The sequence below is a fragment of the Procambarus clarkii genome, chromosome 48 (genome assembly GCF_040958095.1).
Source record: "Procambarus clarkii isolate CNS0578487 chromosome 48, FALCON_Pclarkii_2.0, whole genome shotgun sequence".
In the NCBI taxonomy this organism is placed as follows: Eukaryota; Metazoa; Arthropoda; class Malacostraca; order Decapoda; family Cambaridae; genus Procambarus; species Procambarus clarkii.
Genome location: NC_091197.1, coordinates 2,726,890 through 2,744,909, shown reverse-complemented (window position 1 = coordinate 2,744,909; position 18,020 = coordinate 2,726,890). Strand labels below are relative to the sequence as shown.

General features: G+C 43.8%; 5 protein-coding genes across 5 annotated transcripts; all 5 read left to right on the top strand.

Moving 5' to 3' along the window:
• Nucleotides 1-292: 292 nt before the first annotated feature.
• Nucleotides 293-1,253, top strand: LOC138350967 (sperm acrosomal protein FSA-ACR.1-like). The gene is made up of 3 exons (XM_069302429.1): nucleotides 293-385; nucleotides 808-921; nucleotides 1,014-1,253. The coding sequence occupies exons 1-3, from the start codon at nucleotides 293-295 to the stop codon at nucleotides 1,251-1,253; spliced, it is 447 nt and encodes a 148-aa protein (XP_069158530.1).
• A 967-nt stretch (nucleotides 1,254-2,220) lies between these two features.
• LOC138350966 (uncharacterized) lies at nucleotides 2,221-4,801 on the top strand. Its single transcript, XM_069302428.1, has 5 exons — nucleotides 2,221-2,313; nucleotides 2,736-2,849; nucleotides 2,942-3,171; nucleotides 4,010-4,128; nucleotides 4,620-4,801. Exons 1-5 carry the CDS (start codon nucleotides 2,221-2,223, stop codon nucleotides 4,799-4,801), a joined length of 738 nt encoding a protein of 245 aa, XP_069158529.1.
• Nucleotides 4,802-9,194: 4,393 nt separating this feature from the next.
• Nucleotides 9,195-14,082, top strand: LOC138350965 (uncharacterized). Its single transcript, XM_069302427.1, has 3 exons — nucleotides 9,195-9,294; nucleotides 9,816-9,980; nucleotides 13,880-14,082. Exons 1-3 carry the CDS (start codon nucleotides 9,195-9,197, stop codon nucleotides 14,080-14,082), a joined length of 468 nt encoding a protein of 155 aa, XP_069158528.1.
• A 190-nt stretch (nucleotides 14,083-14,272) lies between these two features.
• On the top strand, nucleotides 14,273-16,348 carry LOC138350964 (uncharacterized). Its single transcript, XM_069302426.1, has 4 exons — nucleotides 14,273-14,365; nucleotides 14,486-14,659; nucleotides 15,555-15,675; nucleotides 16,167-16,348. Exons 1-4 carry the CDS (start codon nucleotides 14,273-14,275, stop codon nucleotides 16,346-16,348), a joined length of 570 nt encoding a protein of 189 aa, XP_069158527.1.
• A 1-nt stretch (nucleotide 16,349) lies between these two features.
• LOC138350963 (sperm acrosomal protein FSA-ACR.1-like) lies at nucleotides 16,350-17,414 on the top strand. Its single transcript, XM_069302425.1, has 3 exons — nucleotides 16,350-16,442; nucleotides 16,919-17,122; nucleotides 17,244-17,414. The coding sequence occupies exons 1-3, from the start codon at nucleotides 16,350-16,352 to the stop codon at nucleotides 17,412-17,414; spliced, it is 468 nt and encodes a 155-aa protein (XP_069158526.1).
• Nucleotides 17,415-18,020: the final 606 nt, after the last annotated feature.

Below are 18,020 nucleotides of genomic sequence, written 5' to 3'. Positions count from 1 at the left end.
CAGGGTACACAAGTTATAGCTGAGATGGTGTAGGGTACACAAGTTATAGCTGAGATGGGGTAGGGTTCACAAATTATAGCTGAGATGCTACAGGGTACACAAGTTATAACTGAGATGGTGTAGGGTACACAAGTTATAGCTGAGATGGTGCCGGGTACACCAGTTATAGCTGAGATACTGCAGGGTACAGTAGTTTTAGCTGAGATGGTGTAGGGTACACTAGTTTTAGCTGAGATGGTGCAGGGTACACTAGTTATAGCTGAGATGGTGCAGGGTACAAGTTATAGCTGAGATGGTGCAGGGTACACAAGATATAGATGAGATGGTGCAGGGCACACAAGACATAGCTGAGATGGTGCAGGGTACACAAGATATAGCTGAGATGGTGCAGGATACAAGTTATACCTGAGATGGTGCAGGGTACACAAGAAATAGCTGAGATGGTGCAGTGTACACAAGTTATAGCTGAAATGTTGCAGGGTACACAAGTTATAGCTGAAATGGTGCAGGGTACACAAGATATAGCTGAGATGGTGCAGGGTACACAAGTTATAGCTAAAATGGTGCAGGATACACATGTTATAGCTGAGATGATACTGGGTACATAAGTTAAAGCTGAGACTATGCAGGGTACACTAGTTATAGCTGAGATGGTGCAGGGTACACTAGTTATAGCTGAGATGCTGCAGGGTACACTAGTTATAGCTGAGATGGTGTAGGGTACACTAGTTATAGCTGAGATTATGCAGGGTACACTAGTTATAGCTGAGATGATGCAGGGTACAAGTTATAGCTTAAATGGTGCAGGGTAGACAAGATATAGTTGAGATGGTGCAGGGTACACAAGACATAGCTGAGATGGTGCAGGGTACACAAGATATAGCTGAGATGGTGCAGGGTACACAAGATATAGCTGAGATGGTGCAGGGTATAAGTTATAGCTGAGATTGTGAAGGGTATATAAATTATAGCTATGATGGTGCAGTGTACAAGTTATAGTTGATATGTTGCAGGGTACACATGTTATATCTGAGATGGTGCAGGATACACAAGATATAGCTGAGAAGGTGCAGGGAACACAAGTTATAGCTGAGATGATACAGGGTACACAAGTTATAGCTGAGATGGTGCAGGGTACACAAGTTATAGCTGAGATGGTGTCGGGTACACAAGTTATAGCTGAGATGGTGCAGGGGGCACTAGTTATAGCTGAGATGCTGCAGAGTACACTAGTTATAGCTGAGTTGGTGTAGGGTACACTAGTTTTAGCTGAGATGGTGCAAGGTACACTATTTATAGCTGAGATAGTGAAGGGTTCAAGTTATAACTGAGATGGTGCAGGGTACACAAGATATAGCTGAGATGGTACAGGGTACACAAGACAGCTGAGATAATGCAGGGTACACAAGATACAGCTGAGATGGTGCGGGATAAAAGTTATAGCTGAGATGGTGCAGGGTACACAAGTTATAGCTGAGATGGTGCAGGGTACACAAGTTATAGATGAGATGATGCAGGGTACACAAATTATAGCTGAGATGGTGTAGGGTACATAAGTTACAGCTGAGATTGTGCAGGGTACACCAGTTATAGCTGAGATGCTGCTGGGTACACTAGTTATAGCTGAGATGGTGTAGGGTACACTAGTTCTAGCTGAGATGGTGCAGGGTACACGGTATAGCTGAGATGGTGCAGGGTACACAAGATAGAGCTGAGATGGTGCAGGGTACACAAGACATAGCTGAGATGGTGCAGGGTACACAAGATATAGCTGAGATGGTGCAGGATACAAGTTATAGCTGAGATGGTGCATGGTACACAAGATATAGCTGAGTTGGTGCTGGGTACAAGTTATCGCAGAGATTGTGCAGGGTACACAAGTTATAGCTGAGATGGTACAGGGTATACATGTTATAGATGAGATGATGCAGGGTACACAAGTTATAGCTGAGATGGTGTAGGGTACACAAGTTATAGCTGAGATGGGGTAGGGTTCACAAATTATAGCTGAGATGCTACAGGGTACACAAGTTATAACTGAGATGGTGTAGGGTACACAAGTTATAGCTGAGATGGTGCCGGGTACACCAGTTATAGCTGAGATACTGCAGGGTACAGTAGTTTTAGCTGAGATGGTGTAGGGTACACTAGTTTTAGCTGAGATGGTGCAGGGTACACTAGTTATAGCTGAGATGGTGCAGGGTACAAGTTATAGCTGAGATGGTGCAGGGTACACAAGATATAGATGAGATGGTGCAGGGCACACAAGACATAGCTGAGATGGTGCACGGTACACAAGATATAGCTGAGATGGTGCAGGATACAAGTTATACCTGAGATGGTGCAGGGTACACAAGAAATAGCTGAGATGGTGCAGTGTACACAAGTTATAGCTGAAATGTTGCAGGGTACACAAGTTATAGCTGAAATGGTGCAGGGTACACAAGATATAGCTGAGATGGTGCAGGGTACACAAGTTATAGCTAAAATGGTGCAGGATACACATGTTATAGCTGAGATGATACTGGGTACATAAGTTAAAGCTGAGACTATGCAGGGTACACTAGTTATAGCTGAGATGGTGCAGGGTACACTAGTTATAGCTGAGATGCTGCAGGGTACACTAGTTATAGCTGAGATGGTGTAGGGTACACTAGTTATAGCTGAGATTATGCAGGGTACACTAGTTATAGCTGAGATGATGTAGGGTACAAGTTATAGCTTAAATGGTGCAGGGTAGACAAGATATAGTTGAGATGGTGCAGGGTACACAAGACATAGCTGAGATGGTGCAGGGTACACAAGATATAGCTGAGATGGTGCAGGGTACACAAGATATAGCTGAGATGGTGCAGGGTATAAGTTATAGCTGAGATTGTGCAGGGTATATAAATTATAGCTATGATGGTGCAGTGTACAAGTTATAGTTGATATGTTGCAGGGTACACATGTTATATCTGAGATGGTGCAGGATACACAAGATATAGCTGAGAAGGTGCAGGGAACACAAGTTATAGCTGAGATGATACAGGGTACACAAGTTATAGCTGAGATGGTGCAGGGTACACAAGTTATAGCTGAGATGGTGTCGGGTACACAAGTTATAGCTGAGATGGTGCAGGGGGCACTAGTTATAGCTGAGATGCTGCAGAGTACACTAGTTATAGCTGAGTTGGTGTAGGGTACACTAGTTTTAGCTGAGATGGTGCAAGGTACACTATTTATAGCTGAGATAGTGAAGGGTTCAAGTTATAACTGAGATGGTGCAGGGTACACAAGATATAGCTGAGATGGTACAGGGTACACAAGACAGCTGAGATAATGCAGGGTACACAAGATACAGCTGAGATGGTGCGGGGTAAAAGTTATAGCTGAGATGGTGCAGGTGCACAATATATAGCTGAGATGGTGCAGGGTACACAACTTATAGCTAAGAAGGTGCAGGGTACACAAGTTGTAGCTGAAATGTTGCAGGTGCACAAGATATAGCTGAGATGGTGCAGGGCACACAAGTTGTAGCTGAAATGGCGCAGGGTACAATTTATAGCTGAGAAGGTGCAGGTTACACAAGATATAGCTGAGATAGTGCAGGGTACACAAGATATAGCTGAGATGGTGCAGGTTGCTAGTTATAGCTCATATGGTGCAGGGTACACAAGTTATAGCTGAAATGGTGCAGGGCACTCAAGTCATAGCTGAGATAGTGCAGGGTACACTAGTTATAGCTGAAATGGTGCAGGGTACACTAGTTATAGCTGAGATAGTGTAGGGTACAGAAGTTATAGCTGAGATGCTACAGGGTACACAAGTTATAGCTGAGATGGTGAAGGGTACACAAGTTATAGCTTAGATGATGCAGGGTACACAATATATAGCTGAGATGGTGCAGGGTACACAAGTTTTAGCTGAGATGGTGTAGGGTACACAAGTTGTAGCTGAGATGGTGCAGGGTACAGTAGTTATAGCTGAGAAGGTGCAGGGTACAATTGTGATAGCTGTGATTGTGCAGGGTACAAGTTATAGTTGAGATTTTGCAGGGTACACAAGATGTAGCTGAGATGGTGCAAGGTAAACAAGACATAGCTGAGATGGTGCAGGGTACACAAGATATAGCTGAAATGGTGCAGGGTACAAGTTACAGCTGAGATGGTGCATGGTACACAAGATATAGCTGAGTTGGTGGAGGGTACAAGTTATCGCTGAGATTGTGCAGGGTACACAAGTTATGGCTGAGATGGTGCAGGGTACACAAAATATAGCTGAGATGGTACAGTGTACACATGTTATAGCTTAGATGATACAGGGTACATAGGTTAAAGCTGAGATGCTACAGGGAACATAAGTTATAGCTGAGATGGTGCAGGGTACACAATTTATAACTGAGATGGTGTAGGGTACACAAGTTATAGCTGAGATGGTGCAGGGTACGCAAGTAATAGCTGAGATGGTGCAGGGTACACAAGTTATAGCTGAGATAGTGTAGGTTAGACAAGTTATAGCTGAGATGATGCAGGGTACACTAGTTATAGCTGAGATGCTGCAGGGTACACTAGTTATAGCTGAGTTGGTGTAGGGTACACTAGTTATAACTGAGATGGTGCAGGGTACACTATTTATAGCTGAGATGGTGCAGGATACAGAAGACATAGTTGAGATGGTGCAGGGTACACAAGACATAGCCGAGATGGTGCAGGGTACAGAAGACATAGTTGAGATGGTGCAGGGTACACAAGACATAGCTGAGATGGTGCAGGGTACAAGTTATAGCAGAGATGGTGCAGGGTTCACAAGATATAACTGAGATGGTACAATGTACACAAGTTATAACTGAGATGGTGCAGGGTACACAATTTATGGCTGAAATGGTGCAGGGTGCACACGATATAGCTGAGATGTTGCAGGGTACACAAGTTATAGCTGAAATGGTGCAGGGTACAAGTTATAGCTGAGATGGTGCAGGGTACACAAGTTATAGCTGAAATGGTGCAGGATACACAAGATATAGCTGAGATGGTGCAGGGTACAAGTTATAGCTGAGATGGTGCAGGGTGCAAGTTATACCTGAGATGTTGCAGGGTACACAAGTTATAGCTGAGATGGTGCAGGGCACAAGTTATAGCTGAGATGTTGCAGGGTACACAAGTTATAGCTGAGATTGTGCAGTGTACACATGTTATAGCTGAGATGATACAGGGTACATAAGTTAAAGCTGTGATGGTGTAGGGTAGACAAGTTATAGCTGAGATGGTGTAGGGTAGACAGGTTATAGCTGAGATGGTGCAGGGTATACTATTTATAGCTGAGATAGTGCAGGGTACATGTTATAGCTGAGATTGTGCTGGGTATACAAGTTATAGCTGAGATGGTGCAGGGTACACAAGTTATAGCTGAGATGCTGGAGGGTACACTAGTTATAGCTGAGTTGGTGTAGGGAACACTAGTTATGGCTGAAATGGTGCATGGTATACAAGATATAGCTGAGATGGTGCAGATTACAAGTTCTAGCTGAGATTGTGCAGGGTACACAATTTATAACTGAGATGGAGCAGGGTACACAAGTTATAGCTGAGATTGTTGAGTGTACACAAGTTATATCTGAGATGGTGCAGGATACACAAGATATAGATGAGAAGGTGCAGGGAACACAAGGTATAGCTTAGATGGTGCAGGGTTCACTAGTTATAGCTGAGATGCTGCAGGGTACACTAGTTATAGCTGAGTTGGTGTAGGGTACACTAGTTATAGCTGAGATGGTGCAGGGTACAGTATTTATAGCTGAGATAGTGCAAGGTTCAAGTTATAACTGAGATAGTGCAGGGTACACAAGATATAGCTGAGATGGTTCAGGGTACACAAGACATAGCTGAGATAATGCAGGGTACACAAGATATAGCTGAGATGGTGCAGGGTACAAGTTATAGCTGAGATGGTGCAGGGTGCACAAGATATAGCTGAGATTGTGCAAGGTACACAAGTTATAGTTGAGATGGTGCATGGTACACAAGTTATAGCTGAGATGGTGCAGGGTTCACAAGGTATAGGTGAAATGGTGCAGGGTGCATAAGATATAGCTGAGATGGTGCAGGGTACACAAGTTTATAGCTGAGATGGTGCAGGTTACACAAGATATAGCTGAGATGGTGCACGGTACACAAGATATAGCTGAGATGGTGCAGGGTACAAGTTATTGCTGAGATGGTGCAGGGTACACAAGTTATAGCTGAAATGGTGCAGGGCACAAAAGTTATAGCTGAGATGGTGCAGGGTACACTAGTTATAGCTGAGATAGTGCAGGGTACACTAGTTTTAGCTGAGATGGTGCAGGGTACACAAGTTATAGCTGAGATGGAGTAGGGTGCAAATTATAGCTGAGATGTTGCAGGGTACACGAGTTATAGCTGAGATGGTGCAGGGTACACAAGAAATAGCTGAGATGGTGCAGTGTACACAAGTTATAGCTGAAATGTTGCAGGGTACAAAAGTTATAGCTGAAATGGTGCAGGGTACACAAGATATAGCGTAGATGGTGCAGGGTACACAAGTTACAGCTGAAATGGTGCAGGATACACATGTTATAGCTGAGTTGATACAGGGTACATAAGTTAAAGCTGAGATTATGCAGGCTACACTAGTTATAGCTGAGATGGTGCAGGGTACACTAGTTATAGCTGAGATGCTGCAGGGTACACTAGTTATAGCTGAGATGGTGTAGGGTACACTAGTTATAGCTGAGATTATGCAGGGTACACTAGTTATAGCTGAGATGATGCAGGGTACAAGTTATAGCTGAAATGGTGCAGGGTAGACAAGATATAGTTGAGATAGTGCAGGGTACAGAAGACATAGCTGAGATGGTGCAGGGTACACAAGATATAGCTGAGATGGTGCAGGGTACAAGTTATAGCTGAGATTGTGCAGGGTATATAAATTATAGCTATGATGGTGCAGTGTACAAGTTATACTTGATATGTTGCAGGGTACACAAGTTATATCTGAGATGGTGCAGGATACACAAGATATAGCTGAGAAGGTGCAGGGAACACAAGTTATAGCTGAGATGATACAGGGTACACAAGGTATAGCTGAGATGGTGCAGGATACACAAGATATAGCTGAGATGGTGCAGGGTACACAAGTTATAGCTGAGATGGTGCAGGGGGCACTAGTTATAGCTGAGATGCTGCAGAGTACACTAGTTATAGCTGAGTTGGTGTAGGGTACACTAGTTATAGCTGAGATGGTGCAAGGTACACTATTTATAGCTGAGATAGTGAAGGGTTCAAGTTATAACTGAGATGGTGCAGGGTACACAAGATATAGCTGAGATGGTGCAGAGTACACAAGACATAGCTGAGATAATGCAGGGTACACAAGATACAGCTGAGATGGTGCAGGGTAAAAGTTATAGCTGAGATGGTACAGGGTGCACAAGATATAGCTGAGATGGTGCAGGGTACACAACTTATAGCTAAGATGGTGCAGGGTACACAAGTTATAGCTGAAATGTTGCAGGTGCACAAGATATAGCTGAGATGGTGCAGGGCACACAAGTTATAGCTGAAATAGCGCAGGGTACAATTTATAGCTGAGATGGTGCAGGTTAAACAGGATATAGCTGAGATAGTGCAGGGTACACAAGATATAGCTGAGATGGTGCAGGTTACAAGTTATAGCTCATATGGTGCAGGGTACACAAGTTATAGCTGAAATGGTGCAGGGCACTCAAGTTATAGCTGAGATAGTGCAGGGTACACTAGTTATAGCTGAAATGGTGCAGGGTACACTAGTTATAGCTGAGATAGTGTAGGGTACAGAAGTTATAGCTGAGAAGCTACAGGTAACACAAGTTATAGCTGAGATGGTGTAGGGTACACAAGTTATAGCTTAGATGATGCAGGGTACACAAGTTATAGCTGAGATGGTGCAGGGTACACAGGTTTTAGCTGAGATGGTGTAGGGTACACAAGTTATAGCTGAGATAGTGCAGGGTACACTAGTTATAGCTGAGATGGTGCAGGATACACTTGTGATAGCTAAGATTGTGCAGGGTACAAGTTATAGTTGAGATGGTGCAGGGTACACAAGATATAGCTGAGATGGTGCAAGGTAAACAAGACATAGCTGAGATGGTGCAGGGTACACAAGATATAGCTGAGATGGTGCAGGGTACAAGTTACAGCTGAGATGGTGAATGGTTTACAAGATATAGCTGAGTTGGTGGAGGGTACAAGTTATCGCTGAGATTGTGCAGGGTACACAAGTTGTGGCTGAGATGGTGCAGGGTACACAAGTTATAGCTGAGATGGTACAGGGTACACATGTTATAGCTTAGATGATACAGGGTACATAAGTTAAAGCTGAGATGCTACAGGGAACATAAGTTATAGCTGAGATGGTGCAGGGTACACAATTTATAACTGAGATGGTGTAGGGTACACAAGTTATAGCTGAGATGGTGAAGGGTACGCAAGTAATAGCTGAGATGGTGCAGGGTACACAAGTTATAGCTGAGATGGTGTAGGTTAGACAAGTTATAGCTGAGATGATGCAGGGTACACTAGTTATAGCTGAGATGCTTCAGGGTACACTAGTTATAGCTGAGTTGGTGTAGGGTACACGAGTTGTAATTGAGATGGTACAGGGTACACTATTTATAGCTGAGATAGTGCAAGGTTCAAGTTATAACCGAGATGGTGCAGGGTACACAAGATATAGCTGAGATGGTTCAGGGTACACAACACATAGCTGAGATAATGCAGGGTACACAAGATATAGCTGAGATGGTGCAGGGTACAAGGTATAGCTGAGATGGTGCAGGGTACAAGTTATAGCTGAGATTGTGCAGGGTACACAATTTATAACTGAGATGGTGCAGGGTACACAAGTTATAGCTGAGATGTTGCAGTGTACACAAGTTATATCTGAGATGGTGCAGGATACACAAGATATAGATGAGAAGGTGCAGGGAACACAAGGTATAGCTGAGATGGTGCAGGGTACACAAGTTATAGCTGAGATGGTGTCGGGTACACAAGTTATAGCTGAGATGGTGCAGGGTTCACTAGTTATAGCTGAGATGCTGCAGGGTACACTAGTTATAGCTGAGTTGGTGTAGGGTACACTAGTTATAGCTGAGATGGTACAGGGTACACTATTTATAGCTGAGATAGTGCAAGGTTCAAGTTATAACTGAGATGGTGCAGGGTACACAAGATATAGCTGAGATGGTTCAGGGTACACAACACATAGCTGAGATAATGCAGGGTACACAAGATATAGCTGAGATGGTGCAGGGTACAAGGTATAGCTGAGATGGTGCAGGGTGCACAAGATATAGCTGAGATTGTGCAAGGTACACAAGTTATAGCTGAGATGGTGCAGGGTACACAAGTTACAGCTGAGATGGTGCAGGGTACAAGTTATAGCTGAGATGGTGCAGGGTACACAAGTTATAGCTGAGATGGTGCAGGGTACATAAGTAATAGCTGAGATGGAGCAGGGTACATAAGTTATAGCTGAGATGGTGCAAGGTACACAATTTATAGCTGAGATGGTGTTGGGTTTATAAGTTATAGCTGAGATGGTGCAGTGTACATAAGTTATAGCTGAGATGGTGCAGGGTACACAAGTTATAGCTTAGATGGTGCAGGGTACACAAGATATAGCTGAGATGGTGCAGGGTACATAAGTTATAGCTGAGATGGTGCAGGGGACACAAGTTATAGCTGAGATAAAATAGGGTACACATGTTATAGCTGAGATGGTGCAGGGGACACAAGTTACAGCTGAGATAAAATAGGGTACACATGTTATAGCTGAGATGGTGCAGGGTACACAAGTTATAGCTGAAATGGTGCAGGACACAGAAGTTGTAGTTGAGATGGTGCAGGGTACATTAGTTATAGCTGAGATAGTGCAGAGTTTACTAGTTATAGCTGTGATGGTGCAGGGTACACTAGTTATAGCTGAGCTAGTGCAGGGTACACAAGTTATAGCTGCGATGGTGATCAAAATAGAGATTTTAAAAGTAGTTATTGTCCATGTATATAAGTAACTGGAGGCAAACCCTCAGCAGTTTAAATACCAACTAATGAAAATAGAACACTGCTTGGAAAACCTCACAAATCCAGCTCCAAACATCATCCTGCTTGGGGACTTCAACTTACGGCACCTGAAATAGAAGCACCTGGCTAATACAGTAATATCAGAAAGAATACCAGGAAGTAGCCTAAATGAACAGGCACATGCAAATGACCTGCTGCGGATGTGCGACAGGTTTGCCTTAAACCAGCAAATAGTAGAACCAACTAGGACGGAGAACACGCTGGACCTCATTTTCACTAATAATGATGAATTGATCAGGAACATAATGATTACAACTACCTGTTACTCAGATCAAAACTTAATTGAATTATGACAACCATGGGAGTAGACCTTCAAAACCAGTCCAGATTCCCGGTGGAGGAGATTTCAGCAAATTCAACTTCAATAATAAACAGATAAACTGGGAGGAAATAAACCAGGACTTCACAGAAATAAACTGGGAAGAATAGCTAGAAAGTGCAAACCTGAACCAGTGCCTGGAAAAAATAAGCTCAGTAGCACTAGAAATTAGAAATATGTTCAAACCGCATACCTCTAAGAAAAAAGAGGAAGAGATGCAGATTGGAACGGGAACGTCGTTCTCTATATGGGCGAAGAATACGAAACGCGGAACAACTTGAGAGTCGCACCCTATCTCAAGAACGGCGAAGAAGGTTAGGTAGAGAAATATAAAGAATTGAACGGAAGCTACAAGAATCATACAAAACCCAGGAGAGGCAAAGAGAGCAAAAGGTCATCAGTGAAATAGAGAGAAATCCGAAATATTTTTTCTCCTATGCAAAATCAAGATCAAAAACCACATCTAGTATCGGGCCCCTGCGAAAGGGAGATGGAACTTTCACCGATGACAACAAAGAAATGAGCGAGCTACTGAGGAAGCAGTACGACTCTGTTTTCAGCGAGCCATTAAACACACTAAAGATTGATAACCCAAATGAATTTTTCATTGATATGATACCAACATCAAATCATAAATCACCTAAATTATTGGGATCGTCTCAAAGCCCTCCAAATGTACTCACTAGAAAGAAGACGAGAGAGATATCAAATAATATACACCTGGAAGATACTGGAGGGCCAAGTACCAAATCTACAAAGTAAAATAACAACGTACTAGAGTGAACGACATGGAAGAAAATGTAGAATAGAACCAATGAAGAGCAGAGGTGCCATAGGCACAATCAGAGAACACTGTATAAACATCAGAGGTCCGCGGTTGTTCAACGTCCTCCCAGCAAGCATAAGAAATATTGCCGGAACAACCGTGGACATTTTCAAGAGGAAACTAGATTTATTCCTCCAAGGAGTGCAGGACCAACCGGGCTGTGGTGGGTATGTGGGCCTGCGGGCCGCTCTAAGCAACAGCCTGGTGGACCAAACTCTCACAAGTCGAGCCTGGCCTCGGGCCGGGCTTGGGGAGTAGAAGAACTCCCAGAACCCCATCAACCAGGTACCAGGTATATATCAGACGTCACCCTATCCCCACTGGATTTTGAAGAAGCCATAAACAGTATGCCTATGCACTCTGCACCAGGCCCGGATTCTTGGAACTCCATATTCATAAAGAACTGTAAAAAACCACTATCGCAGGCCCTCCACATTCTGTGGAGACAAAGCCTAGATACTGGCGTTATTCCTGATATACTAAAAACAGCAGAGATAGCACCACTTCATAAAGGAGGAAATAAGGCAGAGGCAAAAAATTACAGACCGATAGCACTAACATCGCACATCATAAAAAATTTTGAGAGAGTGCTAAGAAGTAAGATCACAAAATACATGGAATCACAGCATCTCCATAACCCCGGACAACGTGGTTTCAGAACAGGGCGCTCTTGCCTGTCGCAGTTGCTGGACCACTATGATATGGCATTAGATGCTATGAAAGAAAAACAAAACGCTGATGTAATTTACACAGATTTCGCAAAAGCTTTTGATAAATGTGACCATGGTGTTATTGCACATAAAATGCGTTCAAAAGGAATTACCGGAAAAATAGGCAGATGGATCTACAATTTCCTGACCAACAGAACCCAATGTGTAATAGTCAACAAAATAAAATCCAGCCCATCAACCGTGAAGAGCTCAGTCCCCCAGGGTACTGTGCTTGCTCCAGTACTTTTTCTCATCCTCATATCGGACATAGACAAGAACACAACCTATAGCACTGTATCACCCTTTGCAGATGACACTAGGATCTTCATGAGAGTAGGCAACATGGAGGACACGGCAAACCTCCAGTCAGATGTAGATCAGGTCTTTGTATGGGCTACAGAAAATAATATGGTGTTTAACGAAGATAAGTTCCAGCTCATGCGCTATGGAAAAAATGAAAATATAAAAACGCAAACCACGTACAAAACTCAGGCAAATCATAACATAGAACGAAAAGGCAATGTAAAGGATCTGGGTGTACTCATGTCGGAAGACCTTACCTTTAAAGAACACAATAAAGTAGCCGTCACAATTGCAAGAAAAATGACAGGTTGGATAACAAGAACTTTTCACACTAGAGATGCTATACCGATGATGATACTTTTCAAAACACTTGTGCTCTCTAGAGTGGAATACTGCTGCACAGTGACAGTCCCTTTCAAAGCTGGAGAAATTGCTGACCTGGAGAGCGTGCGGAGGCTCTTTACTGCTAGAATCCACTCAGTAAAAAATCTACACTATTGGGACCGACTAAAGAGCCTAAAACTGTACTCCCTTGACCGCAGGCGGGAGAGGTACATAATAATTTACACGTGGAAAATATTAGAGGGGCTGGTCCCAAACCTGCACACAGAAATAACATCATATGAGACCAGAAGACATGGCAGGATGTGCAGAATACCCCCGTTGAAAAGCAGAGGTGCAACAGGTACTCTGAGAGAGAACTCTATCAACATCAGAGGCCCGAGACTGTTCAACACGCTTCCACTACACATAAGGGACATAACTGGCCGACCCCTCACAGTGTTCAAGAGAGAACTGGATAAACACCTCCAAAGGATACTTGATCAACCAGGCTGTGACTCATACGTCAGGCTGCGAGCAGCCACGTCCAACAGCCTGGTTGATCAGTCCGGCAACCAGGAGGCCTGGTCGACGACCGGGCCGCGGGGACGCTAAGCCCCGGAAGCACCTCAAGGTAACCTCAAGGTAAGGAGATGGTGTAGGGTTCACAAATTATAGCTGAGATGCTACAGGGTACACAAGTTATAGCTGAGATGGTGTGGGGTACACAAGTTATAGCTGAGATGGTGCAGGGTACACAAGTTATAGATGAGATGATGCAGGGTACACAAATTATAGCTGAGATGGTGTAGGGTACACAAGTTAAAGCTGAGATTGTGCAGGGTACACCAGTTATAGCTGAGATGCTGCAGGGTACACAAGTTATAGCTGAGATGGTGTAGGGTACACAAGTTATAGCTGAGATGGGGTAGGGTTCACAAATTATAGCTGAGATGGTGTAGGGTACACAAGTTATAGCTGAGATAGGGTAGGGTTCACAAATTATAGCTGAGATGCTACAGGGTACACAAGTTATAACTGAGATGGTGTAGGGTACACAAGTTATAGCTGAGATGGTGCCGGGTACACCAGTTATAGCTGAGATGCTGCAGAGTACAGTAGTTTTAGCTGAGATGGTGTAGGGTACACTAGTTCTAGCTGAGATGGTGCAGGGTACACAAGATATAGATGAGATGGTGCAGGGCACACAAGACATAGCTGAGATGGTGCAGGGTACACAATATATAGCTGAGATTATGCAGGATACAACTTATAGCTGAGATGGTGCAGGGTACACAAGAAATAGCTGAGATGGTGCAGTGTACACAGGTTATAGCTGAAACGTTGCAGGGTACACAAGTTATAGCTGAAATGGTGCAGGGTACACAAGATATAGCTGAGATGGTGCAGGGTACACAAGTTATAGCTGAAATGGCGCAGGATACACATGTTATAGCTGAGATGATACAGGGTACATAAGTTAAAGCTGAGACTATGAAGGGTACACTAGTTATAGCTGAGATGGTGCAGGGTACACTAGTTATAGCTGAGATGCTGCAGGGTACACTTGTTATAGCTGAGATGGTGTAGGGTACACTAGTTATAGCTGAGATTATGCAGGGTACACTAGTTATAGCTGAGATGATGCAGGGTACAAGTTATAGCTTAAATGGTGCAGGGTAGACAAGATATAGTTGAGATGGTGCAGGGTACACAAGACATAGCTGAGATGGTGCAGGGTACACAAGATATAGCTGAGATGGTGCAGGGTACAAGTTATAGCTGAGATGGTGCAGGGTACAAGTTATAGCTGAGATTGTGCAAGGTATATAAATTATAGCTATGTTGGTGCAGTGTACAAGTTATAGTTGATATGTTGCAGGGTACACAAGTTATATCTGAGATGGTGCAGGATACACATGATATAGCTGATAAGGTGCAGGGAACACAAGTTATAGCTGAGATGATAAAGGGTACACAAGTTATAGCTGAGATGGTGCAGGGTACACAAGTTATAGCTGAGATGGTGTCGGGTACACAAGTTATAGCTGAGATGGTGCAGGGGGCACTAGTTATAGCTGAGATGCTGCAGAGTACACTAGTTATAGCTGAGTTGGTGTAGGATACAATAGTTATAGCTGAGATGGTGCAAGGTACACTAATTATAGCTGAGATAGTGAAGGGTTCAAGTTATAACTGAGATGGTGCAGGGTACACAAGATATAGCTGAGATGGTGCAGGGTACACAAGACATAGCTGAGATAATGCAGGGTACACAAGATACAGCTGAGATGGTGCAGGGTAAAAGTTATAGCTGAGATGGTGCAGGGTGCACAATATATAGCTAAGATAGTGCAGGGTACACAGGTTATAGCTGAAATGTTGCAGGTGCACAAGATATAGCTGAGATGGTGCAGGGCACACAAGTTATAGCTGAAATGGCGCAGGGTACAATTTATAGCTGAGATGGTGCAGGTTACACAAGATATAGCTGAGATAGTGCAGGGTACACAAGATATAGCTGAGATGGTGCAGGTTGCAAGTTATAGCTCATATGGTGCAGGGTACACAAGTTATAGCTGAAATGGTGCAGGGCACTCAAGTTATAGCTGAGATAGTGCAGGGTACACTAGTTATAGGTGAAATGGTGCAGGGTACACTAGTTATAGCTGAGATAGTGTAGGGTACAGAAGTTATAGCTGAGATGCTACAGGGTACACAAGTTATAGCTGAGATGGTGAAGGGTACACAAGTTATAGCTTAGATGATGCAGGGTACACAAGTTATAGCTGAGATGGTGCAGGGTACACAAGTTTTAGCTGAGATGGTGTAGGGTACACAAGTTATAGCTGAGATGGTGCAGGGTACACTTGTTATAGCTGAGAAGGTGCAGGGTACACTTGTGATAGCTGAGATTGTGCAGGGTACAAGTTATAGTTGAGATTTTGCAGGGTACACAAGATATAGCTGAGATGGTGCAAAGTAAACAAGACATAGCTGAGATGGTGCAGGGTACACAAGATATAGCTGAGATGGTGCAGGGTACACAAGATATAGCTGAGATGGTGCAGGGTAGAAGTTACAGCTGAGATAGTGCATGGTACACAAGATATAGCTGAGTTCGTGGAGGGTACAAGTTATCGCTGAGATTGTGCAGGGTACACAAGTTATGGCTGAGATGGTGCAGGGTACACAAGTTATAGCTGAGATGGTACAGTGTACACATGTTATAGCTTAGATGATACAGGGTACATAAGTTAAAGCTGAGATGCTACAGGGAACATAAGTTATAGCTGAGATGGTGGAGGGTACACAATTTATAACTGAGATGGTGTAGGGTACACAAGTTATAGCTGAGATGGTGCATGGTACGCAAGTAATAGCTGAGATGGTGCAGGGTACACAAGTTATAGCTGAGATAGTGTAGGTTAGACAAGTTATAGCTGAGATGATGCAGGGTACACTAGTTATAGCTGAGATGCTGCAGGGTACACTAGTTATAGCTGAGTTGGTGTAGGGTACACTAGTTATAACTGAGATGGTGCAGGGTACACTATTTATAGCTGAGATGGAGCAGGATACAGAAGACATAGTTGAGTTGGTGCAGGGTACACAAGACATAGCTGAGATGGTGCAGGGTACAGAAGACATAGTTGAGATGGTGCAGGGTACACAAGACATAGCTGAGATGGTGCAGGGTACAAGTTATAGCAGAGATGGTGCAGGGTTCACAAGATATAGCTGAGATGGTACAATGTACACAAGTTATAGCTGAGATGGTGCAGGGTACACAATTTAAAGCTGAAATGGTGCAGGGTGCACAAGTTATAGCTGAAATGGTGCAGGGTACAAGTTATAGCTGAGATGGTGCAGGGTACACAAGTTATAGCTGAAATGGTGCAGGATACACAAGATATAGCTGAGATAACGCAGGGTACAAGTTATAGCTGAGATGGTGCAGGGTACACAAGTTATAGCTGAGATGGTGCAGGGTGCAAGTTATACCTGAGATGTTGCAGGGTACACAAGTTATAGCTGAGATGGTTCAGGGCACAAGTTATAGCTGAGATGTTGGAGGGTACACAAGTTATAGCTGAGATTGTGCAGTGTACACATGTTATAGCTAAGATGATAGAGGGTACATTAGTTAACACTGTGATGGTGTAGGGTAGACAAGTTATAGCTGAGATGCTGGAGGGTACACTAGTTATAGCTGAGTTGGTGTAGGGTACACTAGTTATGGCTGAGATGGTGCATGGTATACAAGACATAACTGAGATGGTGCAGGGTACAAGTTATAGCTGAGATTGTGCAGGGTACACAAGTTATAACTGAGATGGTGCAGGGTACACAAGTTATAGCTGAGATGCTGCAGTGTACACAAGATGTATCTGAGATGGTGCAGGATTCACAAGATATAGATGAGAAGGTGCAGGGAACACAAGGTATAGCTGGGATGGTGCAGGGTTCACAAGTCTTAGCTGAGATGGTGTCGGGTACACAAGTTATCGCTGAGATGGTGCAGGGTTCACTAGTTATAGCTGAGATGCTGCAGGGTACACTAGTTATAGCTGAGTTGGTGTAGGGTACACTAGTTATAGCTGAGATGGTGCAGGGTACACTATTTATTGCTCCGATAGTGCAGGGTTCAAGGTATAGCTGAGATGGTGCAGGGTACACAAGATATAGCTGAGATGGTGCAGGGTACACAAGATATAGCTGAGATGGTGCAGGGTACACAAGACATAGCTGAGATAATGCAGAGTACACAAGATATAGCTGAGATGGTGCAGGGTACAAGTTATAGCTGAGATGGTGCAGGGTGCACAAGATATAGCTGAGATTGTGCAAGGTACACAAGTTATAGCTGAGATGGTGCAGGGTACAGAAGTTATAGCTAAGATGGTGCAGGGTACACAAGTTTATAGCTGAGATGGTGCAGGTTACACAAGATATAGCTGAGATGGTGCAGGGTACACAAGTTTATAGCTGAGATGGTGCAGGTTACACAAGATATAGATGAGATGGTGCAGGGTACACAAGATATAGCTGAGATGGTGCAGGGTACAAGTTATAGCTGAGATGGTGCAGGGTACACAAGTTATAGCTGAAATGGTGCAGGGCACAAAAGTTATAGCTGAGATGGTGCAGGGTACACTAGTTATAGCTGAGATAGTGCAGGGTACACTAGTTATAGCTGAGATGGTGCAGGGTACACTAGTTATAGCTGAGATAGTGCAGGGTTCATGTTATAGCTGAGATGGTGCAGGGTACACAAGATATAGCTGAGATGGTGCAGGGTACACAAGATATAGCTGAGATGGTGCAGGGTACACAAGACATAAATGAGATAATGCAGAGTACACAAGATATAGCTGAGATGGTGCAGGATACAAGTTATTGCTGAGATGGTGCAG